The following is a 26,864-nucleotide window of genomic DNA, read 5'->3' on the forward strand; positions in this document are numbered from 1 at the left end:
AACACTCATCCTTCTATAAGGAAGAATTTGCAGACAGCGAAATGCAGTGGTTTCAATTGGCTTTGTGAGTTTTGCTTTTAACATGCTAGTAATCCACCTGAAAGGTTTCCTTTGGATTTGTCAGAGCCTTTATTCGCTCCGCAGGTGCAGACTGTTTGCCTGTGATGTGCTCGACATCCTGGGCGCTGTCTGTGTGCTAACCAGCTTAGGTGGTGGGGAAAGGAGAACCCGCTCTCCTTCTTTCCGCTTGGGACTATAAGCATTTCAGGTTTAGTAAAAATTTTCTAAATGTGGTTATACATTTGTGTCATTTCTTGACCTTTTTTTGGTGAGCTTTAGAAAAAAAAAACAGTTAAACTAGTTAAGTTATATTACAATGAAATTTCTTGCATAAATTCTCCCATGTTAATTATTGGTGGCTTAATTCAGTCCTAGACACCCAGAAGTGGAATTGATTAGAGTTCTTAATGTGATTTACTAAATTAAAATTTTAATAGTAAGGGCTGGAGAGATGGCTCAGTGGTTAAGAGCATTGCCTGTTCTTCCAAATGTACTGAGTTCAATTCCCAGCAACCACATGGTGGCTCACAACCATCTGCGATGAGGTCTGGTGCCGTTTTCTGCCCTTCAGGCATACATGCAGAAAGAATATTGTATACATAATAAATAAATAAATATTTTTTTAAAAAATTTTAATAGTAAAATAGGTGGAGGCTGGAGATAGCTTTGGGGTTAAGAGCATTTACTGCTCTTGCACAGGACCCTGGTTCAGTTCCCAGAATCCACCAGTGTTTCACAAACATCTGTTAACTCCATTTCCAGGGAGACTCTCTTCTGGTCTCTGTGGGCACAGGCACATAATGTGGTACACATAAATACATGTTCACAAACATGCGTACCCATAAAATTAAAATAAAATCTTTAATAATAACATTATAACATTAAAAGTTATTTTTAAAACAGTAAAATAAGCCAAGTGACAGTGGCGCACACCTTTAATCCCAGCACTCGGGAGGCAAGTGGAGCTTGGTGAGTTCGAGGTCAGCCTGGCCAACAGAGTGAGTTCAAGGACAGTCAGGGCTATTACATAAAGAAACCCTATCTTGAAAAAAAAACTATAAGGTAAATGTACATTTAAAAAATAACTCCAATGATTTTTTAAAAAAGAAGAAAAATATGTTTCTAACACAGTAAGATAATATTCCTTGTTTTTCTTTTTTGAAAATATAATTCTGAGCTGGGAGAGCAGCTAAGTAGTAGAAGATTTGTCCTCTACACCACACACACACACACACACACACACACACACACATACAAACTCTATATATCTTCATTTATTAATATGTATACATATTTTACTAACATGTATTATGAAAAATATTTTTAAAAATTAAATGTGTAAAATAAAGAAGTTGAATATTCTCTAAAGCTTGAAGTTGACTAGCTCTGTCTATCTATAGACAGATACACATACATATATATGGTAACTTTCATTTCATATATATAATCAGAAATCCTTTAAAAAGAATTTTATTAAATAGTTGCCATTGTATAGAAATGGTTTCTGAGGAGAGTAGCTTAGCTAGATCACTATAAAAGTTATGAAGATGATCTCAAGGACAAGTGATTGATAGATACAGTAATTTGAATAAAACTTGAAGAAATTGTACTGAATGGAAAAAATCTAATCCCAAAAGATTAGTACTGTTTACTTTCCCTGGTAAGTTGTTGATGGGCAACATTGTGGAATTAGAGATTTCCACAATACACTGCATTCGTGGTCATCTGGTTAAAGATGGCAGAGGGGTAGTGAGGATAGCACTAGGCTGGTCAAGTGAAGGACGTGGTGATGGTGGGTACGTTCCTTGTCTGGACTGTGTCAGCATCCATGTGCTTCTGGAACTAACTGCAGTAACACAAGATGATGCCTCAGAGCTGGTAAAGAGTGCATGAACTCATTCTGAGTTATTTCTTGTACTATGTATCATTTCCTCAAATTTAAAATTTCTTCCAAAAGTTTTAAAAGAAACAAAAGTACAGCATCACTGGTCCCATTTCCGTAGAGTCCCAGTGTTGGCTACATAATGGTGAGTTACATTTGGCAGAGGTGATAGCTTTCCTAGTTATTAGACTGTAGCCTGTGATCATTGGCAAATAGTGTCCTAACAATAATAGAGACTTACAAGCTATAAGTTGAAAGTTTTGTCACAAAAGAGATAGCTATTTGCCCCAATAAAGCTATGTCCCATCAACAAAATGTGTTTTTATTTCTCCTGTGTGAAATTACTTTCCTTTATTTTGTAATACCTTTCTCACATTGGTATCATCTTGTAGCTGACAGTTCATTTAAGGGGATGTTTTACTATAAATACTGTTTTATTGGCAAACAGAAGGCTCTCAAAATATAGTTTCCCAGGAAAAGGGTATGATAAGTACAGGATTTAAATTTGGGGTGGGGAATGGGGCAAGGGAGGAACACTGGGCAGGCATCACATCAGATGTTTTCAGAATTCAGATTTTTGCCATCATGGAATGTGTGTACTGTTATGGCTCTTTCAAAGATTGAGTGGACTTGCTTAGGGAACAAAAGCCAAGCATTAGCTGTCATTCATATTTACCTCTTTCTGACTCTAAAGCTGGCATTCTTCACATCTGATGTCACACATTCCTACCCAGTGCTTGAATTTCTCTCACAGTGTTCAGATATCTTGTCCTCTGGGATAGAGGTCCAATCAAAAAATAAATAGATTTTAAAAAGCTGTAGCACACTCTGTTATTTATTTATTTGTCCTGGGAATTGAACCTAGAGCCTTTTACATGCTATTCAAACAATCTACCAACTGAGTCTTGCATTTATCTTCATTTATGAATGGTATGTGTACATATTTTACTAACAAGTATTTTGAGTGATGTTTTATAAAAGAAATTTTAAGTGTGTGAAACATATAATAGAAGTTGAATATTCTCTAAAGTGTGAGATGACTGAACTCAGCACTTAGGCATGGCTTCCTGAGATGAAGGCTGTATACTTCATTAGTACCTGGGGAACTGTAAAGATGGATACTCAGTACTCAGGCTTTACTTCCTGAGACGGAAGCTGTGTCCTTCATCAGTACCTGGGGAACTGTTAAGATGTGTCTCTGGGCTTTATCTTTGACTCAGTCAGTAGGCTTTTCAGAGCTAAAGCCCAGGAACCTGCATTCCTCACTTCTCTCCAGTTTGAGAACTATTAAGTCAACTCTGTTTAAATACATACATGATCCATCCATTCACTGTACCTTTCTGAGTGGTCCTACATGCAAGTACATGTTTTTAATGTTGTCTTTCTTCTTTAAGCTTGCCATTAAAATATCTTTTTAAAAATATGTGATCTTCTTTAGTTATATTTTGGCCTAATTACTACATCTGTCTCCAGAGGAGCTGTCACTTGTTCTTGGAGTTACTCTCACATGATGTAGCTTTCCATCGTAACCTCTTTGTCTTAATATCTACTCTGAGCCACACTTTTCCTAGAATTGACTTCACCTTTTCAAATATGGTTTGGCTTTTAGGGGGATAGCAAGAGCACAATGAACCCCAGCTTTCCCATAGAATGTGCAGAATTTGAAGATCGTATTGAAATAACTCATTCAAAACTTGAATCACATGAGTAAAAGAAGGAATATAGTTGACCACATATGGAGGTCACCCTGAAAAGAAACCACTATAAGAGATAGTCTGTGGCCATATAAAAATAGCGGGATATCCCAAAACTCTGGCAGACCTAGACTTGCTCCATGGAAGCATCTGGAAATGATTGGTTTATAGATGAGTCCATGTTTCACGTGCATTATAACTCATAGTTACTGGGAAGGTGAAGGAGCCATGCTTTGTTGTTGGTAGTAAGGATGCTTCAAGATTCTGCCTGTTCTCAGCACTGGATAAGAAGTGGAGCTAGAACATTTTATTGTTTGTTTGCTGAAGCCTGGTGCTAAACTAAGCCGCGAGCCAGAGAAGAGTGTGTCTAATATTCAGAGTGTTAGTGCCAGATACTTGCTGGGTTTCTATCCATAACGAGTCCTGGGGTCTCAGATCCGGAATGTTAGTACTGGATTCTTGCTGGATTTCCACCTGTAAAGAGTCCTGGGGTCTCAGATTCGGAATGTTAGTACCGGATTCTTGCTGGGTTTCTATCCATAACGAGTCCTGGGATCTCAGATCTGGAATGTTAGTACCGGATTCTTGCTGGATTTCCACCTGTAAAGAGTCCTGGGGTCTCAGATTCAGAATGTTAGTACCGGATTCTTGCTGGGTTGAATCCTGGGGTTGGCATCACGTGGCATTGTTTGAGTGGAGCTTGTTCCTTACTCTGTGGCCTTGGACAGGTTGGCTGATATTTCCGACGGTGTTCCCCAGTCTGAGAAATGGGGTTGATAATGTTTAGCATCAAGTATTTGTAACATTATTGGTAAACTGAAATAAAATGCCTTAAAAAGAACTATGCAATACACGTGACAAAGAAACTTTCGATGGCTATTCACAGTGACCAAGCTGATTTTTCTTTCAGTTTTGGCATGGATGTGGATACACTGGGAAACTTTTGCTTTACACATAGTCCAAACCTAAGCTTCGTGGAAAATTACATTATACTTAACATATATTCCACATGAAATAAAATACGAAACAGAGGACAACTTTGAAGAATAAAGTTGACTGTTGCAGTATCATTTATATCTGAAAACACTGTAAATCTCTAACAGTAGGAAAATGATTAAGTAAGTTTTGAATTACTCAGAAGATGAAATTATACAACTAAGTATTTGACAAATATTTATAATATTACTCCAGATTGCAATGAAGTTTTTTATTGTTTTTGTATATAATATGATTCATATATGTAGAAATACTTTCTAAAAACCATATATCAATTCCAGCATCAACAATTTTATACACGTAACCCAACTTTTTAAAAATATTCACGCATTTATCTTAAAATTTATTACTAGATTCTGAGTGGGTGAGGTTTTTCATGAACCATATGACTTTTGGAAAACTAATTTACTTTTAATGTAAGCATGAATCATCTAATGTGTGTTCTTAAATTTATGTGATGCCTGTGAGTGACGTTCTGTGTAGTTACGGGCAGCGTGTACGTTTTAATTCGAGGTGGGACAGCCGTGTTCACCCATCACTGACGAAGAGTTCAAGTCTGCAGAGATGAAGACGCATGACTGGCGGCCATGGGGTATTAAGTGTGGTCTCTGCTCTCTCTGTTCCAGGTGCTGATAGTCTGCAGCACGGGCTTGGCTGGGATTATGCTGCTCAACTACCAGCAAGATTACACAGTATGGGTGCTGCCTCTGATCATCGTCTGCCTCTTTGCTTTCCTAGTCGCCCATTGTTTCCTGTCCATTTACGAAATGGTAGTGGATGTATTGTTCTTGTGTTTTGCCATTGATACAAAATATAATGACGGGAGCCCTGGCCGGGAATTCTATATGGATAAAGTGCTGATGGTAAGTACTTGAAATGCTCTCCACGACCTGAGGAATAAAAGTAGTAACAGTGTTTTCAAAACACAGTGTGGTTAATTCGCACAGAGAATTCAGTACTAACATTGTAGGACTTAATCACAAGTCAAGTTTGTCTTGGAAAAATTGAGGTAAGTCTTCCTGGTATGGAAGAGACCATTTCAGATCTACCTACTGAAGAATAGTCTCAATAGTTCTAAAAACTCTTCCATCCTGTCTGCCCCTCTCTGCACTACATAGATTTGAATGGACTTTTAAAACATGTCTTCTAGCCACTGACCCCAGTGTCCTTCCTGAAGTAGTTCTTAAAGACAAAGCCCTTGTTTTCCGATCCTGATTGCCTTTCTCCAGCAACCACTTATCCAAGGCTCTTACCATCGACCCTGGTTAAACCCACAGGCCAGGTTAAAGGCATTCCTAATGAATACAGGGAACAGCCTATACCTGTCAAAAGTTTTTTGTACTGACCCTTCATAAGCCTACTGTATCCAGATTTATCTCTGCAGCCCCTGAAGTTTGTCTGTATTAGAAAGCCAGTTGAATTGGGAACAATTTGAAAGCCATATTAAAAGGCTCCGAGGTACTGGAGAGTGGTTATGAGCATGTGCCACTCGGGCAGAGGACCAGCTGTCAGCTCCCAACACTCGCATGGCTCCTGCAGAACTTTCTGTCACTTCAGCTCCAGGGGATCCCACACCCTCTTCTGGCTTCCTTGGGGATTGCACACACATGGTGCACATATGTATAGGCACTCACCCATGCACATAATTTTTTTAAAAAAAACTAAAATATTTTAAAATCGCTGTAAATCCAGTTTTATTATTGCTAAATGGTATCAAACTTAAGACTGAATATGGTACATTGAAACAATGAGCCATTTTTTTTTTTCGCAGTGTGGGGTATCCAGTTGAATCTGAAGTAAATGTGTGAATAAAGGGATACCTTTTTTCTTTCTTTCTTTCTTTCTTTCTTTCTTTCTTTCTTTCTTTCTTTCTTTCTTTCTTTCTTTCTTTCTTTCTTTTTTAGTTCAGTAGTGAAAAATTGACAGTAATTGAACTGAGCTGTTTGATACTGATAGTCCCTGACTGAGAGCATCAAGAACTAAACGTTGGATGCTTTCCTAAGTCCTCAGTGAATTCTGTCTGGTTGTTGTCTGTGGAGTTGTGTCTGCATTTCGATCTTCTGTGACTAGAGCAGTTCAAGGGACATTGCCGTTAATCAATTTTATTTTTAGATAAACTCTATGTAGTCCATGTTCACCTTGAACTTGTGCTTTCCCCGCCTCCCTCTCCCCGGTGTTGGGCTTGGAGGCGGGAACTGCCATGCTCTGACAAAAATAGTTTCCCCCCTTGGTTTTCTTCTGTAGGAATGCTGAGGGTACTGAGCAAGGGTACTCTACAGGCTTTGATGGGGCAGCACAGCCCCCTGGGGATGCGCCTACTCTGACCTCTTCTGACCACAGGTTATGTTGATGCTTCCATGGCTCTGCTTCACGGAGCAATAGCTAGAGCCGGCAGTAGCAGGATACGGGTAATAAGGACGGAATGCTAAGGCTAGAGAGAGACTTTGAAAGTAGCTGACCTGTGGTTTGGTTTTGGTTTCCAGGATGTAGGGGTGCTGTTTTTTTTTTTAAATGTATTTCATGCTTACTAGAACTACTTTCTAGGTCTTTGTTATAAGTAGAGGCTGATGAGTGGGGTGTGGTGGTGTACATCTATAATCCTAGGCAGTGCAGGAGAATTACTGTGAGTTTAAAACCATCCTGGGCCATAGAGCGAGTGGCAGGCTGTCAGGGCTACATAGTGAAACCCTGTCATATATATATATATATATATATATATGACTACAAACCAGAAGCTTTTGAAGCAAACTATTTTTGGTTCATTGTATCTTCATATGGAAAACAAACAAAAGAGATATTCTCAGTGTGGGAAAAGCACGCTCCTAAAACTGCTGGTTAGAACCAACATTATCTCTTGGAGCCATAGTGAGAATGTCAGAATGGGAATACAGAGGAGATTTTACATCTGCGAATTGCAATCCATCCTGACAAATTCAGTAATTTACTTGTTCACTCAAGTATTGTTTACCACAGTAAGGTTGCATCATTAAAATTCACCTGCTGCCTGAAATGTGAAAAGATCCCCCAGTGATGCCGTGTGGTCCATGTCTTGCAGGAATTTGTGGAAAACAGTAGGAAGGCAATGAAAGAAGCTGGTAAGGGAGGCGTCGCGGATGCCAGAGAGCTAAAGCCCATGGTAGGTGGCGCTGAGGAGGTGGCCGCCCTCCACGAGTTCCACTTTTACTACTTGTCTCTCTCTGTCCTCACTGACTGCACGTCCTCTGGAGACACGTTTGTCATCTGTATCACGCAGGACATGCTGCTCTTTCTGTTTGTCTGCTTACCCATCACGTGGATGGCAGAACTCGTGTCCCAGCTGAGACTACCATCTGTCAAAGTGAGCTGAAAGGAACAGCGCCTCTGCCAGGCTCAGGGCCAGGGGTGATAGCTTGCTCTAGTCAGAACTGGTCCTTTGTTTCCTGGCTGTCCGTGTGTAGTTGTCTTCCCACTGGGCACTGAGGGACATGCTTGGAGCAGCAGTTCATTGTCATCATTGTAGAAGGTGACCACGGAAGTTCCTTTCAGCTCGCTAAAGTTCATGTTCCTCCTTTTTTAAAAAACGATACGTTCTGTTTACATTGCCGTCTTTGCCTCTTTGCGGACTTTTTCTTCTGTTGCTCAGAATGTACTTTCTTTGCTGTTGTTATTTCTGTTTGTCTGTTTATTTGGTTTGGTTTTGAGTTCCTTTCGCCTGCAAACAAGGAGATTTCCATCGATAACCACATTCCATCTTGGTAAGACAACCTGCTCTTCTCACACCTTAGCTGTAAAAGTAATCCGTTTCTCCCGTCAGTCACAGATGATAATAGATTTAGACAGATAGATGACTAATACCTAGGTAGAGTAGAGTGACGATCAGCTTAGTACCCCCAAGTTGTTTCTCTTGTAGATATTCTCCTGTAGTGTAATAGCACGTGTCTCAAATCTATACTGGTCTAACTAGAACCATGCTGCCAACCCAGCAGTGACATGAAGAATATCACTTCTACTGCCTGGATATCCGCATTGTTTAGAAAATAAAGAATCTAAGCCTAAAACTTTAAAGGGGCGTGTGTGTATGTGTGTGTGTATATACATATACATGCATACGTACATAAAAAACCTGTAAAGATCCTAGCTTGTCTCTCCCTCCTTTGTGGAAGTTGAAGCTTCCATTAAATCAATATTTATTAATATGCATTTTAAGAAAGGTAGAAATATTTGAAGTTGAAAACCAGCCAATTTGGTCATGGCCTTGGAATGTATTTCCAACATGACTCTTAGTAAGTAGAAGGTAAATTGTGGTAGACCAGAATACAAGTATCCCTTCCCTACCAGAAACCCTAATTTATAGACACTAATCCTAAGAGAATTGCCCAAGTTTCTTAGTGTTCTGTTAGAACCCACAGCCTTCTCTCAATAGTATTTCCAGTTTTTGGCTGTGACTGGCACCCCAAGAAATGTATCAAGATCTTCATTTGGGTTTTGCCTTCACTTTATGTTCTTCATCGGTTCATAGCTTTTTCTACAAGCTCTGTCCCCAAACACATCTTTTGTGTGCATTCTGGTGTGTTGGGCACTACAGCCTTTGACCTCCGAGAATGTCTCTCACTGTACGTAAAGAAGATCCCCCCACCCCAGGAGCAGTGGGGAAATGTAAGAGGCCAGCCATCTTTCTTACGCATGCCATTAAACATTTCTTCTCGTGCCCCGTAAACATGATCAGAGTTGACGCCTACTGTCCCCCAGCCTTCGTGTCATAAGGAATCACCTGAGACCTTCACCACTGAAAGTGAACTGCGTGTTCTCATTTGCTGTGGTCCTCTCCAGGCGAAAGCTCTCCATGAGAGAGCATCATATCTGTTTTGTAATGTAATATGTATAGCAACATCCACTGCCGCCTGTCTCCCTCCATATGAGCTGTTTTCATTTAGATTTTTTTTATCCTGTACAAATATTTTTTAAAATGAGGTTGTCAGATTGTCCGCTTAATAGGGTATTGTGTTCACTAAATAAGAAACTGCCACTTTTCTTTTTGAACTGTTTAAGAGAGCCCCACTAGTTTAAAAAAAAAAAAAAAAAAAAAAACGTTTTAAGATTCTTGAGGTCTCTCTCCAGTTCTTAGAAGAGTTTGCTGAATGTAATGCTTTGGAGATCTGGCTGTCTGCTGCCGTTCAAGGATAAGATTTCAGAGGGGAAACCCAAGCTCTCTGGGGGTGTGAGCGGCAGTAGTGGGGGAGTAGACTATGCGTGTCTCTCTGGTGACCCTGAAGGAAGTATGGCCTGCAGTATTCCAGCATCCTAGATTCAAGAGAGGAATCTCAACTTATTTTGCCCTCTTGCTGTTGTGACCATGTGTGTATGCTAATAGCATCATTCATATCTTCTTTCAATGGTAATTTTCTAAGATTATACTCTGTATGACTTTGTTTTCTAGGCTTCGGGAGCAAGTTCTGCTTGAACATAGCCGGCGGTTATGGACCCCATTGACATTCCAAAACAATATATACACATAACTATGTATTTGTGTGTGTGGGTGTGTGTATATATGTATATGTATGTGTGTATATATATGTATATGTATATACACACACACACATAATCAGCCAAAATCAGAGAAAAGGAACAGGGATTTAATACCTTTTTTATGCTTATTTTTGTCAAACATGTACTCCTTTCATACGGGTGGCTTTTACAAGGCAACTTCCGTCGTTTAATGTTTTCAATTGTAATTGTCTTAATGGAAATGTTAGATTCATATCTGATCAACATTTTTAATAAGTAGAGGAAATTTTAACTTTAGTTACTTGACCTAGGTAAAATTATTGTACCAAATTCTTGTGTAAGTTCTTGCAGGGGTGATTGCCCTGGTGTACGTTAAAATCAGAGTCTTATTTCACTGATGCGTAAGTCCTAGCGCTCCGGGCTAGGCGTGTGCGCTCAGTCTGTGTCCCCCAGTCCAACAAGCCATGCCATTTTACTTTCAGAAGCATCCGAGTGGGCCCGCTTTGGGAAAATTCACAATAGCTCATGCATTTTGTCAGCCGACATTCAAAAGTAACCAACTCCTCAGGTATTTGTAGTTTACCCTAATGCTTCTATAGAAGAAAGTAGGAAAATAGAGAAAGAAAGGGGTAGATAATCTTTATTATGCAAACTTTTTTCTTGTATTTCGTCTTTTTCCTTTCTGACGTTTTAGTTAGCATCCACCACACATCTGTGGGCCTGATTTTAAAGGAAGCTGGGGCACCCAGCAAGTTTAGCCTTTGCGTTTCTGTGTATTGATTTTCAGCTTAGGTAGTTCTAGAAGGCATAAAAGAGAGAGAAACATGAAGCATGAAGCATTGGGAATTCCAGTGCTTTGCTTTTGTTTCAGAGGCAAATCGGGAGCTTAGGGTTAAACGGCCATCTATTCAAATGCTCGCTATAAAATCTGAACACACTGGCAGGTGCTCCACTCCTTGGTCATCCATTGAGTATCCAGAGTTCTACAACGTGTAACTGAAGAATTGGTTAGTGTTAATCCTCAAGTGTGAATGTTCTTTATGTTTGGGGGTACATCTGGGGTATTTTGTTTTGCTGGGTTTTTTTTTTTTCCATTCCTAAAGCTTACCAGATATGAATGGCTAATATTCCATTGTTCTGCTTATTGTAATGGTGAATGCTTTAAGAAAAAAAGTGTAATTTGCTAAGAATAATTCATGATCTGTTTATGCGATAACTCCTTTTTGTTACAATTTTTTTAAAAAAAGCTATTTTTGTTAATGTAAAGTAAATATTTCAGAGCAAATTTTTTAAACTTATTGCACTAAATACAGGCTCTGTAAAAAAAAAAAAAAAGCCTCAGCATTTATCATTCCATGGAAGGAGAATCTTTTGAAAGAAAGCATTGCCTATCAGAGCTAGACAGTGAATTAAACTGGTGTTATGGAATTGCACACAACGTCCCGAGGGCTCACTAAGCAGCTGTTTGCTAATGTGCTTCCTTTCAAAGGGTTGGACCTTTAAATTGCTGCAAAAGGTAAATTGTATTTTCCTTTTTAAGTACTGGTGTTCTTTAATCTAGCTAGGCTAAATTCTGCTAAATGCCTTGGTTTCTTTTCAAAGCTCATGAATATTTCTGAACCTTCAGAGTATTTGCAATAAGAGTCTGGATTAAAATGACAACAAACCACACACACACACATACACACACACAGTTAAGAGTTCATTTCTAAGCAGGATCCGGGAAACCAGTGTTGAGAGCATAGCGCTTGTGAAATAACAATTTGCCAGAAATTGACATCTAACATCTAGTGTTGCCAAATAGTGTCGCTGTATTTTATATCATTTGAAATGGAATTTAATTATGTAACCTAACAACTGTCCTAGTAGGTGAGAGAGAGAGAAAAAAATCAGAGTACCGTGTGGCTCATAGCCACCCAGATTTCGGACATTCAGGCACACTGAGAACTAAAGTTAGAATGGGCGGAAGCCTGGAAGATGGGTCTCCCAGCAGAAGACATTCCAGGAGCTAGCCATTTTAGGAGGTGTCCCTCCAAAGTGATGTGATGACGGACTTGAACTTGGGAATCAGGTTCTGCTCACTTGGACGTCCCTGCATCATGGACTCTTGCTGCCCCTGTTCCATGTGCTCGCAATTCCAGCTACTGGAAACCACCAGGAATGCTTTCTAATTATCATTTGCAACTAGAACTGTAATCAGAAAGAAAATTTGTATTTTTGTATAACTTGATTGTGTGCCATTTTATATAACAGGTCCTGTTTTACAAATAAATTTTGTTTTACTAACATTGTGTTTAGAAACTATGATCTATGTGTAACCATGTCATTTGAGTTCGATTAATTTCCAGGCTGTTTTCCCCAAGTACATTTGTGTGCTATATAGTTATATGCAAATATGCATATCTATTACACGGATGCACACAGAGAGATATTTGATGTATGGAATATCACTCTGCCCTGAGCTCCATTCTTTGACTGATTTTAGAAAGCCTGGCAGAGGCTTTTTAGTAATACGTAAGTGTTCTGCTTGGGTATCCCTGCTGCCTCTTCCATTCATCTGCAAGTCATTCTCCTAGCTATGGGCTGCCTTACTGACGTGTGCTCACCGCTTCCATCTTCTGCCCAAGTGAGAAGAATAGACCAAGAGCAAAAGTTATCTGTGAAATCTGGACACCTGACTAACTTTATAAACCATTTTGTTCTATAGTGTGACTTCCTCCTTTTTCTGTGATGGTTTCTCAACAACACACTTTGGAGTCCTGTCTCTGGAATTAGACTTGGGGTCTCCTTTTAAAAATAGTAGCGGTGTCTTCGGTGCCACTAGATATTTTTAGAGCCTGGTGCATGATGTAGACCTGCTGGACTCCTGCCTCCAGAATAAGTTGTCCTATTACTGTAATGTAGGAGGAAAAGGGTTCAGTTTACTTCCATGTGAATTCATGAGCCCCATCTTCAACAAGAGGCTTACTAGTGCAATAATAATAAACCATTAACACCTAGCAAGGGCACTGAGATTGTATAATCCCTGCATGGATGAGCAGAGCTCAACACAGGTTGTTCCTTGAAACCATTTAATGCAATGGTTAATGTTTAGGATTAAAGTTTCATCCTCGCCTACAGATGATAAAGTTCTAACTCCATGCCATTTAAGTAGCTTAGCTGGCTTGGTTCTCAGTCTTCCCTAATGGAGGTACTTATTGAGTGTATTTAAAAATTATTCTTGAAGTATGTTTTCTTTGATAGAGGTGTCCTTTTACTCTTAGTTTTTTCTTCCTTTTTTTCTTCTTCTTTCAATGAAAGGCATTAAGCTTCTAATCATATAACCTCTGTCCAATACCATGGACCATGTCTGCCTTCTGACACCTTCTGAAGATTCCACCCTGGTCAGGCATAGACTACCTTATCCTGGTCTTGGGCTGCTTTAAGTGTGACTCATAAATACCTCTCCCTCCTCCGAACAGTGCAGGAGATTCATGCTCCAGGTATGTGCAAGCCACACGGTGCCACCGCCCCACTCCACCTCTGGGCCTCAGATATACCGTGCACAGCCATTTGTCCTGAGTGTCCCTGTTCTATCAGAGCAGCATTGGGAAATCAGCTCCAACACCGGAGCTATTGGTCAGGGTGACTTGAACATTTTATTTTATTTTTGGCTTCTCGTTTGACTTGGGGTCTCCAATAGCCCTACTGCAGTTTCTGAGAAGTTTCCTTCAAAAGGTTCTGTGAGCTTTCATCTTTTAATAAGTTCTGTGCTGGGGGTATAGTTCAGTGACAAGAGCAGTTGTCACAAGGCCCAGGACCACCCTTCTCCCCTAAAATATCAATAAGTCAGCTCAATATTGCTTTCCGATGGCCACTTGGAAGACAAACACACAGCCAGAAATCTGGAGGTTTATCAATGCCCCGATGCCGTTCATCTCAGTATTCCTTTCATGCATTCCGTCTGACAGATAGAAGGGCTTGCTACAGTTAAGATGTGGTCTGTGAATATATATTAGAGAATTATGGGATCCGAAGTAAATGCACGAAGCAGAGATTTGTGTTCTATATTCATAGCGCAAAATGCCTTTTGCTTTAGATGCATATTCATGTAGCTGTGTATATTACGGCGTTCGTGTTAGCCCTTTTGAAAAGTGGGCATTGTTCATATACAGTGGCTGCTTGCAGAATTAACTTGTCTTCATTTAGTGGCATATGGCCTAGTTTCTGAAAAAGCAGGATCTTGGAGTATGTCAAGAAAAAAAAAGTCTAAAGTTAACAAGCTTGAAAACAAAATGAAAATTCAGTATATTATCTATAGTGAAAAGTTTGAGAAAACACGCTTTTCCCATTGGAATTTTATAAATTTGAGCCAAATCTTTATTCCATATTTTAAGAGGATAATTTCAATTCAGAATTTAAAACTTTGAAAATATCTTTCTTATAGAAGCCTCAATGCAGAACTTTTAAACTTGTGTCTCTCTGTGGAAAACCTTTTCTGTAGAACTATTCTTTCTTCTTCCCCATTTTGATTTCTTTATATGCATAACAATAGACCAACGATTGATTTTCTTTCTTGCATGAACAATTGCTTCCTTTGTAAATTACAAATACATGATTTAAGTTTGGGGTTTTTTTTAGGGGGACGTGAATTTATTCAAAAGATATGAAACTGCTAGGGACCCAAATATTACACAGATCTTCAGTTTTTATACTCAGTTTACAACCTAAATGATTTCTTTTCCAGACCAGAAAGCTCAGAAAAAAATCAGACATTTATTCATAATTTAATCAAGATCCAGTTGATTATGAAAACATTGATTCATTTATCCATGTTCCAGATGTTTTTCTCTTCATTTGCTGGTATCCAAATTTAGTATTTGAAATTCGGAATCCGGTTTGAATGACCATACGGTCCCTTTGCACTCGCGGAAGCTGTGAACTGCCTCCCAAATGTACCTCTCTGCATTTCTCCAACATTCCTCCACATGCTTAGACCACCTGCTACCTGTCCGTGGGGATGATGCTAATTATCTCTGACCAGTTCCAGGTTGCAAATAGAAACCACACTGCTCTGAATGGGTGACGCTGGATCATTACACCACCACGATCTCGCTCTACCTCGGAAGTATGAGGTGGAATGTGTCCTGGGAGGATTTCTGGCCATGAACCAAATTATTTCAAGTGGAGTCAGGTGCACCTTAAAACAGATGAAAAGATAATCCTTGTCCTTATACATCTACACACATCTACACATAGCACAGCTATTTTCATGTACTCAGATGCGACATTATGTGGCGTACTGTGACCAGTATAGACCCGTCTTTAAAATACATCTGTCAACACCAAGAAAACCAGATGAAGACAATGATAATGAGTTAACTGAAGAAGAGTGGGTGCTTGATTTAAAAAAGAAAGAAAGAAAGAAAGAAAGTTGAGTGACTAGTTGAAGTTGCTGGTGCTGGGAGTAGAAGTTCGAAGTTCAACACCACCCCCTCCACCCAGCACACACATGCGCATACACATGCACGCATGCACACACGCAAGCACCAGATGTTGGCTGTCTTTAGGTTTCCCATACAGTAGAGAGCAGGGTTAGACCACTCTGATGGTGGGTCCTGCCTCCATTTTCTATGTCCACTCCTTCCTTCCTGCTTTGAGGAGGCCTGAAGAGTCCATTGCTGCCACAGCTCACCCTTAGGTATGTAGCAGCTCTCCAGGAAGACTCTCTAGGCCCTTGAAAAGGCGGGTAGAAGTTTATTAAAGGTTCAACCCTGGTGCGTCCCAGTTCCTAGTGTCAGATGTTAAACAACTATCTCTATTGTCTGGCTCAACAAAGCAGTAGCAATCTAGCTGGCAGGCCAGTGAAGAAATAACAGAAGTCAACTCTCTACCTTGAACCCTTAAGGCTGGAATGAACCTTCCACACCTGTAAATGGAGAGCCCACTGCTGTAAATGGGTAGAATAGGCAGCAAAGGCCCAAAATTGAGTAACTTGATTGCCATAGAAAAGAAATACGTGACTTAAAGGGAACTTCCTGACTTTTGTCTTTGAATTTACCTACACATCGTACTGGTTAGGAATATCGCTTGTGCTAGTTGTTGCTGGAGAAATGGATTTTAAATCTATAAGACCGTAAGCCGTGGAAGGATTTGGAGAATACGTGTAGAGAGAAGGGGTCCAGTGGACTACTCTTATCAGCCTCTAAAAGCTGTGGAGACCCTCTTCGTTTACCATATGGTTGTCAGGACAGGGCCCCCTTGCCCTATACATTGTATTGAAAATATATTACATAGAAATGTGGAGGCTGGAGGTTTGGACCCAGGCACTATAACACTCTCCCTGACCTCTGGGTTCTAGTACTCTGCTCCGCACTTCTTGAGTTTTAACTTCCAAGATGATCCTAAGGACATAGTCAACTCAGTGTGTGTTGCTCTGCTGCTGTCTTGATTGATGCTTCTGATGCCTTCCATCCTCTATTGGAGCTCTGAAGTATTTGAGAAGAAGTTTCAAGGTGTCCGTCTCAGAATATTTAGGAGCACTAAATGCACTTCTACTAGATCTTGTAGTCAGTTCAAGTGGATTGTTACCTGGTTAGGGGGATACGAGACATGTGGGAGAACTACACAACTGGCAGGCAGGGAAGAGCATGAAGGCATCTAACAAATAACAGAGGCGCTGCAAAAAATAACAACCAAAGACAAAGCCTGTCTTTTGCCGACCAAACAGCCGAACTGTCTGTCCTGTCTGGGCCAGCCTTCCTGAACTTGAGTCTAGGCTCGAACTTGTAGACTAGAGACAACCAAGCTTTGAAGACCTGTCAATACACCAGGGACCTGGTATTGTTCTCTCAGGCAGTCTTCCAGCCTGTGTCAAGCCTAGCCATTGTCCTGGGTGATGAGACCATAAACAGAACATTCTAATGCATTTCTGTCCCCCCCCCCTTTTTTTTTTTTTTTTTTTGGTTTTTCGAGACAGGGTTTCTCTGCAGCTTTTTTTTTTTTTTTTTTTTTTTTGAGCCTGTCCTGGAACTAGCTCTTGTAGACCAGGCTGGCCTCGAACTCACAGAGATCTGCCTGCCTCTGCCTCCCGAGTGCTGGGATTAAAGGCGTACGCCACCACCGTCCAGCTCTTCTGTCCCCTTTTTGTCATTTGTCCTTTGTATCCATTTTCAGAGTGTTGAAACGAGCTTCTGTGTCACGTCTTGTCCCTTTTCGTTAGAAACAGAACACAGTTGAGCCTTCCATGGAGTCTACAGTGTGCGGTCATTTCCCTTGGTGTTCTTTTGGGTTCATTCTTATATGGCGTCACTACACTATGCATGCGAGGAAACAAACAATGTAAGTGCTTGAACGTGCCCCCCCCCAGATGCACTTGTAGCCCTCATGTCTTTGGCTGTCATGACTAATACCGTGCAGACTTTGCACACGGAGCGTTATGCTCTCGCAGGACTTAAGAACTATGTATATTAAGCAATTCACTTTCTGGAGCAATCAGCTCTTGCAGGCAGATGAATGGCCCAGAGCTCTGAGTTGGATAACATTCCATCTGGCTTCAGAGTTCAATGAGCTTATATGAAACGGAGCTTGGAAATGTTTTACTTGTGCAGAACTATGAACGAGGGGGAAAAAAGTGCTGGTCTAGTGCTGTTTTCTCTGTATGGACTCAGCTGCCAGAATTATAATGAGAACTGTATTTTAGTCTAACAGATGTATAGAATTTTTTATGTAATAAATAAAATTTTATAGGAAAGAGTATCATTGTCTACTGTGTCCTAACCCTTTCCCACACCCATGCTGGCAGTTGATAGGAAGTAGTCCTGGCTTCAGGTCAGGTTACTGGTGTAAGAGTAGCTGAGGACTTCCAAGAACTCCTCATCTGACTGTGTTTCAAGGGCTTGGGCTACGAAATATTAATGTGCCAAGTGTTTCTAAAGTCTAAAGTTATCTACCGCCTAGCCAGGCTTCATTGCTGGTATCTGAGTGACCAGGTGGCCGTATAACCGATAGAGTGACAACTGAGTCCAATCCAGGTAGAAGAGAAAGGCTTCCATAGTGACCTTCACCATGGAAAGAATTCGTTACACAGGTGCAGTGGCTCAGGTGCCCAAAGCCTCTGTTTGTAGTGAATTAGTGGGTGTGTGCGATGGGGGCAGGTCATCATTTAACCTGACGCTGTGCCCTCTTACAGTTTGTAAAAGATCAAGTTTGTTCAGAACTAACCATTTGAAGAGACGCTAGGGACTAGGAAGTGATAGGCTTCCTAAGTGGAGGATCTGCGGCCAACACCAGTAAATCTCTCCTTGTTTTATAAGTTGGGATTTTTCCTGAGGCCTAGCTTCAGAGTGATACCTAGATAACCCTGGTGTGTATTCCAGGCTGCTCAAAGGAGCTGGTAACAGCTTTTGTGAGGCGTCTTCAAATACCACAGGTGTTTGAGATACTGAAGAACTAACCCGTCTAGACTTGTGGCATGATTCGGATACAGAATTACTTCCCCTCACCTATATAATCCTCCTCACGATTAAGGAGCTTACGAAAAGTCTCATTTCCTGAATGGTCCCCAAAAGTCATTTCTCTGTGCTTATGGTCATGAAAAGTACACCCTGTAATGGAGCCCCAAACTTCAGAAAACATAGGAAATCCAAGCTCTGTGACACGTGTGACTTAGTGACAGGGATATAGTCTGAAAGAAATGAATCATCAGGTGATGTCACTGTAGTATAAACATCTTCGAATATGTTATACAGACATTGATGGATGCAGTATCCCTGGGTAAAATGATCTTGGAGGAGGAGACTGTCTTCATAAATTCAATCACTGACCAAAATGTAATGACTGTGCTCATGCAGCCCAGCTTCATGCACACGGAGTGACTGAAATTTGGGCTGGGCAGGTAGATGGACAGCTCTGAGCTCACCGAGGTTGAGCACTCCAAAGGAAGCCAATGTCCTGTGAGGCTGCTTGGCTCCGTCATTCAACAGGAGCTGTGATAGTGACCCACGCACAAGATCGTCCCTCTCCTTGTTGTTATTTTAGAGGTTGCACATGGCAGTGGGGCCTTGAATTTGATGCCATGCTTCATTTATTGTCCAAATTCTAAGAAACATAGTTTTACTAGGTTGACTTTAGGATCCTGGAAAAAGGACTGGCTATATCAAGCCATCACTTGGACCTTCTCAAATTTTTAATAGAAATCTTAAAGTTCCTGAGATCTTACCAAGATCCTAGGCCAAGCCTGTCAGCCTAGAGCAGCAACAGCTCAGAGAAATTGCCTTTAAGATGAAATTCCTGTGACTCACACTGGGAGACATGATGTTAAGAATATGTAGTCTATTGCTTTCTCCATCTCACCCAAAGGATTTGTGCAGCTTTTAAAAAAATAATTTTAACCAAAATCCCGCTAACCCTCCCCAAAGAGCAACAAGTAAAAAATCAGAAAGGAAGGTAGTTAAGAAACCCTGGTCTGGGCATAGGACTAAATTTAAATCTTTTCTTTTTTCTTTTTTTCTTTTTTCTTTTTTTTTTTTTTTTTTTTTTTTTTTAGACATTTTAAATGTTAAGTAAAAGCTGTGGCTGCACAGAAGGCGAATAGAATAGAGGGCTGACCTGGGCATATGGAGCTTGGAGGGAGATGGAAATGTAGCAACAGACAAGGCTATAAAGACAAGGCTAATGCAAGGTCCTGAGGAGCTTGGGGCAAGAAGAGGAAAACGGGAATCCAGCAGGCATGGTGACTGATTAGATGTGGGCTTTACTAATCCCTCATTTACATCCATGCATGCATACATACGTGTGTGTGTGTGTGTGCATGTAGACTAGAAATCAATGCCATATACATTCTTCCTAAACCTCTCCCCTCCATATTTTTGGGACAGGGTCTCTTACATAGAGGCCTACCCTCGGGATGATGAGTGCCACCTCTTTCTGCGGGGAGCTGGTGGCAGATGACTAAATCCATTCAAGCTCTGGTTCTCTAATTCACTGGCTATTGGAAATTGGAAATGTCTGCCTCTTCTGCTCAAGGCTCTGTTGTAATATACAAAAAGAGCAAATTAGAGAGAAGCTGCAGGTCTTTGGACTAGTTATTGAGGCTAGGGAGGGTTTTTTCCATTACCTGATGGATGAGCCTCTTGAATCTATGGCTTCAGCTGAGAGTTCCCAAGCTCACCTGACTTAGGTGACTGAATGCAGATGCCCCTGCTTTGCTCTCCTGCTTGTCCCCTTAACTATCTGTTTATTTCTGTTAATCAGGAATAATTTACTTTTAGTGCACACATGTTTACATATTTATTCTTTTTCCAAGAAAGCATCCATTCAGAAAGATTATTAAAATAATAAAAAACAAAACAAAATGCAGGCAGGAGTAACAAATACCCCAAACTCTAAAACGAAAATGATCGCAGTACTCTGAGACATTAAATACATTGAGCTTCCTAGCAATGTAAAAAGAAAAGGAACACACTAATGTTTGTAGAATTTTATTCAGTGGTAGAAGAGGGCACAAGCATTCTTCAGGTTACCGTGAATGCGGGAGTAGCTCGTCCAGAGAGGTGGCTCAGTAGTAAAGTACTTGCTTTATGAAAGCTTGGCTCCCCAGAATGCACGTAAATACAGAATATAGCAGCGGGTGCCTGTAAGTAAGCTCAGTGCTGAGGGTTGGGGTGAAGACAGCTGGATAGAAGATGTTTGCTGTCTAGCAAGTCTAGCTTAAACAGCCAGCTCCAGGTTCAGTGAGAGACCCTGTCTCAAAAAAGATGGTAGAGAGGAACAGAGGAAGGCTACTTAGCATCAGTCTCTAGCCTTCACATACACACATGTAGATGTGCACACCTTCATGGGTGCATGCACGCACATGTGAGTTTTTTTGTTTGCTTTTTTTTAAGCAGGAAGAAACAAAAGCTGCCTAGTCTCTACCTTTCACAAACTCAGTCTGTTTAAGACAGCAAAGGGATAAGCAGAGGATTGGCATGGAGTGCAGCAGTTGCTCAGACAGCTCAGGAGTGCAGGGGGATCCACACGAAGGTGGGTGGGTAAAGAGGTGGAGACAGAGTCAATGAACAGGTCTTTGGGGTGGGGTGTTCCAGCAGAGACATGTGTGCACGTGCTTGCGTGTGTGCCTGCATGTGTATATAAGAGGTAGTATGTCTGTGAGAGAGAGAGAGAGAGAGAGAGAGAGAGAGAGCATGTGCACATAAGGTAGTATTCTGGGATTTTATACTAAAAGGTGTGTGTGTGTACGTGTGCATGCGTGTGTGTGTGTACGTGTGCATGCGTGTGTGTATGAGGTAGTATTCTGGTGTTCTATACTAATAGCGTGTCTGGGGACATGAGACTAGAGAAGTCAGAGGGGGGCAGGTTTCAGAGGTCCCGTGGGTCATTCCAAGAGATTTGTGGGTTTTTTTTATGATGAAGAAAGCGGGGACTCTGTGAGCAGGGGGATGCTTGACATTTGCATTGGTGTGTGTGGATCTCTGTGTAAGGAGTATAGAGTGCAATGATCTTCCCGGTTAGGAAAACCAGTGAGGAGCCTTTTGTAATATGTCAAGTGGGCAAAGATGAAGTCTCTAGCTTGGATCTCAACAACAGAAGGAGGATATGGGGATGTGTTTAAGATGAATGAGATGTGAAATTAATAGAACTAGGGGGCCCAAGATTGGAGTCAGGTGTGAATCTCCAGGTCCTGGTTTCCATGCGATAATGTATTGGAAGAGAAAGAACCCTGGTGAGCTGTTTGCATTAGTTAGAAACAAGATGAAATACTGGAATTGAAATATCTAGATTCATCTCCAATCATCCAATCCAATTGCAGGTTATTTGCTCTTTCTTGCCTTAGTTTCTGTACCTATATGAGGAAATAGATTCAGTCTGTGCTATAGGGTTATTTTGGTGGCAGGTGTAGTAGTGGATTGGAATATACTTCAAAACCGGTTACATACAACAGAACTGGTATTTCCTGATGCCTGAAAGAGCAGTGTAATATAAAGGAGAGAGACAGAGAGACTTTGGGGGCCCTGTATGTGGGATTGAATTTCTTTCTGTCACTTGTATAAACCGTGTAATCTAGGGGAGCTAGAAAATCGCTTTGAGGTTCTATGTCTTCTTTCATAAAATGAGAATAATCATGTCTTACAGGGATTTGTATAAAGTTCAGTGATTTTTTTTTTCTCATTCACTCAGTCATTACCTAACATACTCAAAGTCTCTGCTGTCTATCATGAACAGAAAACAGAACTGAACAAAGCAAGCTAGAGCCCCTACATAGAAAAGCTAATGCTGGGGAGAGGTGACAAAATGACAAAATGGTAACTGGGAAACTCGAAGGCGGCTCCCTCCTCCTGAAGGAATGGTGATGGGGTGGGCACAAACTCCCAAATCAGCTTTGGCTGGGCTTCGGAAACCTGACGATAGTGATAGTAATAAAGCATAACTTAGAAGCTGGAGAATGCTAAGTGACGGCATTTTAATAAAGACACTGGGGCATTTTAGCCAGTGCAGTATCCCGGCTCACCGCCTCAGTCGCAGCTGAGGCTGTGCTGGCATGGCCTGTGTTCCTAGAGCGGCTTGCTGGGGACACAGTGACCAGGATGGCTCTTGGACTCAAAACCGTTCTTTTGGGTGGTGTGGAGGCTGAGGGATCAGCCCCAAGGTCTTTGTCTCACCTTCCTTAGGCCTTTCTTGAGTCTGAAGCAACGACTGCAGTGATGTCTGCCAGAAGCACTTAGAGGCAGGTGCTCTCAGGGAAGTGTAAAAGTCTAATTGTGTGTGTGTGTGTGTGAGATAACACGCATGGGCAAGAAGCAGGTCGGGGGAAAACCTGGGAAGGAAGTCTAAAGCTGGATGTGGATTGGAGAATGAAATCTTTGCAGAAAAAGTAGATAAGAAAAAACTTCAAAAGAATGATTAGAACCTTTTCATTGGGTGGCATCATGCAATGTCAAGTCATAAAAAAGATTCATACACAACTTAAAACTTAAAATTGATAAATAAATTAAACATTGTTGAAAGGTGCAGACTCAGTACACATATAAGCATCTTGGTTTCGACACACTAACTGTAAACAATCTGAAAAGGAAATTAAAACAGTCTCATTTATAATAACTTTAAAAGAAATAAAACAGTGGCAGCGTAATTTAGCCAAGTTGATGTAAGACATTTAAATGAAAGTCAACAAACACAGAATACCTCCGAAAGAAGATACTAGTAAATGAGATATCTGTGCTCATCATAGAAAAATTTACATGGCACTGCTACCTACAGTAAGCTACAGTTTCTGCCAGTTTCCCCTTACTCTTGCAGAAATGAATGCTGATGGTTTGAAAGATTCGTTAGGAACTACAAAGAAACCAAAATAGTTTAAGCTGTCTTCGATTCTAATAGTAAGCTTGGAAAAGCATTGCTTTCTGATGTCAAAACCCACTAACAGGCTAAAAGAAGACACTGAGGCATTGACACAGGCTAGAGATTGAAGGAGCAGAGTTAAAATGTGCAGTAAAATTGTTGCCTGTAATCAACTGGTTTTAGTAAGGGCCAATGAATGACTCACTTTTACAAGTAGCTAGCCACAGGCAAAACCAATAAGTTGGCTTCCTACCTTATGTGATATATAAAAATTAACTCAAAGTGGAGCAGATACCCAAATCTAAGAGCTGAAACTAATGAACTATTAGAAGAAAAATAAGGCGAATCCTCATGACATTGGTTTGACCATGGTTTCTTGACTCTGAACCAGAAACAAAGTAACAAATGGAAATAGGTAAATTGGACTTCATCAAAACCGAAAACTTTATGATTCAAAAGTCAATTAAAGGGACTGGTCTTTGGCTCAATTACTGAATTACCTGCTTTTTTTTTTTTTTTTTTTTTTTTTTTTGGTTTTTCGAGACAGGGTTTCTCTATGGCTTTGGAGACTGTCCTGGAACTAGCTCTTGTAGACCAGGCTGGTCTCGAACTCACAGAGATCCGCCTGCCTCTGCCTTCCGAGTGCTGGGATTAAAGGCTTGCACCACCACCTCCCGGCCTGAATTACCTGTTGTATACCATGAGGACCTAAGTTCAGATTCCCCAGGCCTGGATTCGGTCCTGGTGGAAAGACTGGTCACCTGGGACTGGTCCTCTCTCTGACCTCTGTAGGAGGGATTGACATAGGCCCAAAACATCTCTGCCAAAGTCCCCTTGCTCATTGTCCTAGTTAGGTTCTCTGTTGCCATGGCCAACACCATGACCAAAGACAGCTTAGAGCAGGACCAGATTTATCCGACTCCCATCATCCAAGAACGTCAAGGTGAAGCTCAAGCAGAGACCGCAAAGGAATGCTGTTTCCTGGTACACTTCCTCTGGCTTGCTCAACTCCCTTTCTGGTGCATCCCAGGCTCAGCTGCCTAGGGATTGCACTGCCTGTAGTGGGCTTGGTCCTCCCACATCAATTAGCAAACCGGAAAATGCCCCACCGGAAAATGCCCCACCGACAAATGTTGGGGATAATCCCTCTTCCCAGCTATGTCTGGGTGTGTGTGAAGCCGACAGAAACGATGACACCCATCACCCTTCCAGCACCGTCAGCATCTTTTCATATAGTTCTCAAAGGAAAACATGTCACAGTGACTCTCATCAGATGGAAATTTTCCAAGCTCCCTTGTTTTTCCTGCTGAAAGGAAGGGCTTCCCTGGCTCTCCTGCTTGTTATTTATTCAACGTATAAGTGCAACAAACACATTAGTGTTACACAATTGCATAATGTGATGAAGAATAAATATCAAATCTTGGATTTTTCATAACTCTCATTTATTTTTATGCCCAGATCATCTTAATTTGACCAATAAGAGCTGATTTGTTCTGGCCCCTGTCCCTTTGATCTCTCCTGTCACATGTCAAGTTCTTCCTTATTTGTTGACCCCCAGATGTCCCACCCCTCTATGCATTCCCTGTCTTAGCTCTATCATCACCCAAGTCTTCAAGGTCTGACTTCCCTTCACTAGAAACTGGTATTTAGAAGCCAAAATCTCACCTTGTTGTGGCTCTTACTGAGAAATCAAGAACGCTTGAGTTTCTGCCTTACAGAACTTTGAAATCTCTCATTAAAACCCTTTGCTTATTTCTCCTGGTTGTTGTTCTGTTTGTTTTTTATGCTATGAATGGGAGTCAGGGCCTTCCATACGCAAGTGAGTGCTCTGCCATCGACTTAAACTAGATAAACAATTCATGGAAACACTAGAGTTGAAGGATGCCTTTTCCTGTTTCCTTGTACCAAATGAGTTTGAACAAATTTACTTTTTTTTTGTCTTAGTCTGCTTTGTGTTACCCCAATAGATATGGGAAACTTCTAAAAGCAGAGAGATGCTCCTTACAGTTCCAGAAGTAGAGTGGTCCAACGTCAGAGCTCAGCATCCGGTGATGGCCTTCACGGTACATCATCTGGGGCTGGAGGTAGATGGCAAGATAGCAAAAATAAGCTCATCCTTTCTCGGTTTTTTTTTTTTCAAGACAAGGTTTCTTGGTATAGCCCTGACTGTCCTGGAACTAGCCCTGTAGATCAGGCTGGCCTCAGTCTCAGAGATCCAACAGCCTCTGCCTCCTGAATGCTGGAATTAAAGGTGTGCGCCACCACCGCCCAGCCACAAACGCATTCTTTTTTTTATGAGGAACCCATTCCTGCAGTCAATGAACCCACTCCCACAATAATGCAATGAATCTCCCTGCAGCCTAATGAGCTCTTAGCAGTCCCCCCTCTTATCGCTATGGCTGTGAGGGTCAAGTTTCCAGCACATTCTTAGGGTGCACACCCAACGTTTCCCTTCTAGTCCTGCACAGGAGTGTGTAATAATTGCAAACATGTAGTGTGTCTTTTTGTCACTAATGCAAAATCCTAGTTGTTTCTTTATGTTGTCGTGGGGCTCCCTGCCTCCTCTCTAGGACTGGCTGGAGTCTCCCTGACCTTCTGAGCCCCAAGCACCAATGCCTGCTGCCTTCTCCCCTATGCACCGTAGATGGATGTTGTGGCTTCATTCCTGCTTCTGTGGTAAAGGGCCCTGACAAAAGCAACTTAGGGAAGGGAGCGTTTGTTTGGTTTGGCTCATAGTGTCCAGTTAGAGTCCGTCATTGAGAAGAAGCCAAGGCCAGAGCTCAGTCAAGCAGCTGGTCGCATTGTGTCTACAGTTAAGAGCAAAGAGAGCTAACGTGTCATTGCTTGGTTTTCGCTGCCTTTCTCCTCTGTCATTGTTCAGGACTAGGGGCGGGGCCCCCCATAATGAGATAGGTCAGTGTTTTTACATCAGTTAATAGTCCAGACAGTCCCCCACAGACATGTTCCCATTCCAATCTGTTCTAGATAATTCCTCATTCAACTTTTTTCCCTGGTGATTCCAGATTGGGTCAAGTTCACAGTTAAAACTCATGGGCACAGCAAGACCATTAGTTTTTTTTTGTTGTTGTTTTTTTTTTTTGCTGCTGGAACAACCCTAAAATACTGGCATTAATGTTATTTCTTCCGTTGACTATGTTCATTCAGCTACATTCCGAAAAGTGAAAAAAAAATATTTTCTATTCTTTTTTTTAAAAAAAGATTTCTTTTGCCCTCACCATTTTTCCTACTTCTGAATCTTCACATCCCTTCTCCTTTGTCGTTAGCTGGGACTCCACTAATGGTTGAGGTTCCGTGGCCCGTCGGCAAAGCAATAGAGCCACATATACCTGTCAGTGCCAGGCTCTGTGTTGTGTGGTGCATGTATGTGTGGTGTATGCATGCACACTCACGTGTGAGTCTTAAAGACA

General features: G+C 41.2%; 1 protein-coding gene across 3 annotated transcripts in view; it reads left to right on the forward strand.

Annotated features, from left to right (window-relative positions):
• Slc44a1 (solute carrier family 44 member 1) overlaps nucleotides 1-26,864 on the forward strand; it is a 161,410-nt gene that overhangs the window by 110,851 nt on the left and 23,695 nt on the right. The window contains exons 14-16 of one of the 3 annotated variants that reach the window (XM_038347808.2): nucleotides 5,259-5,495; nucleotides 7,688-7,768; nucleotides 10,049-12,402. In XM_038347808.2, coding sequence (XP_038203736.1) covers nucleotides 5,259-5,495; nucleotides 7,688-7,768; nucleotides 10,049-10,072 — 342 coding nt within the window. In that variant the 3' untranslated portion in view covers nucleotides 10,073-12,402. Of the gene's footprint in view, nucleotides 1-5,258; nucleotides 5,496-7,687; nucleotides 8,001-10,048; nucleotides 12,403-26,864 lie in introns of those variants that run through there. The other 2 variants (XM_038347807.2, XM_038347809.2) reach the window with 2 other exon arrangements.

The sequence above is a fragment of the Arvicola amphibius genome, chromosome 11 (assembly GCF_903992535.2).
Source record: "Arvicola amphibius chromosome 11, mArvAmp1.2, whole genome shotgun sequence".
In the NCBI taxonomy this organism is placed as follows: domain Eukaryota; kingdom Metazoa; phylum Chordata; class Mammalia; order Rodentia; family Cricetidae; genus Arvicola; species Arvicola amphibius.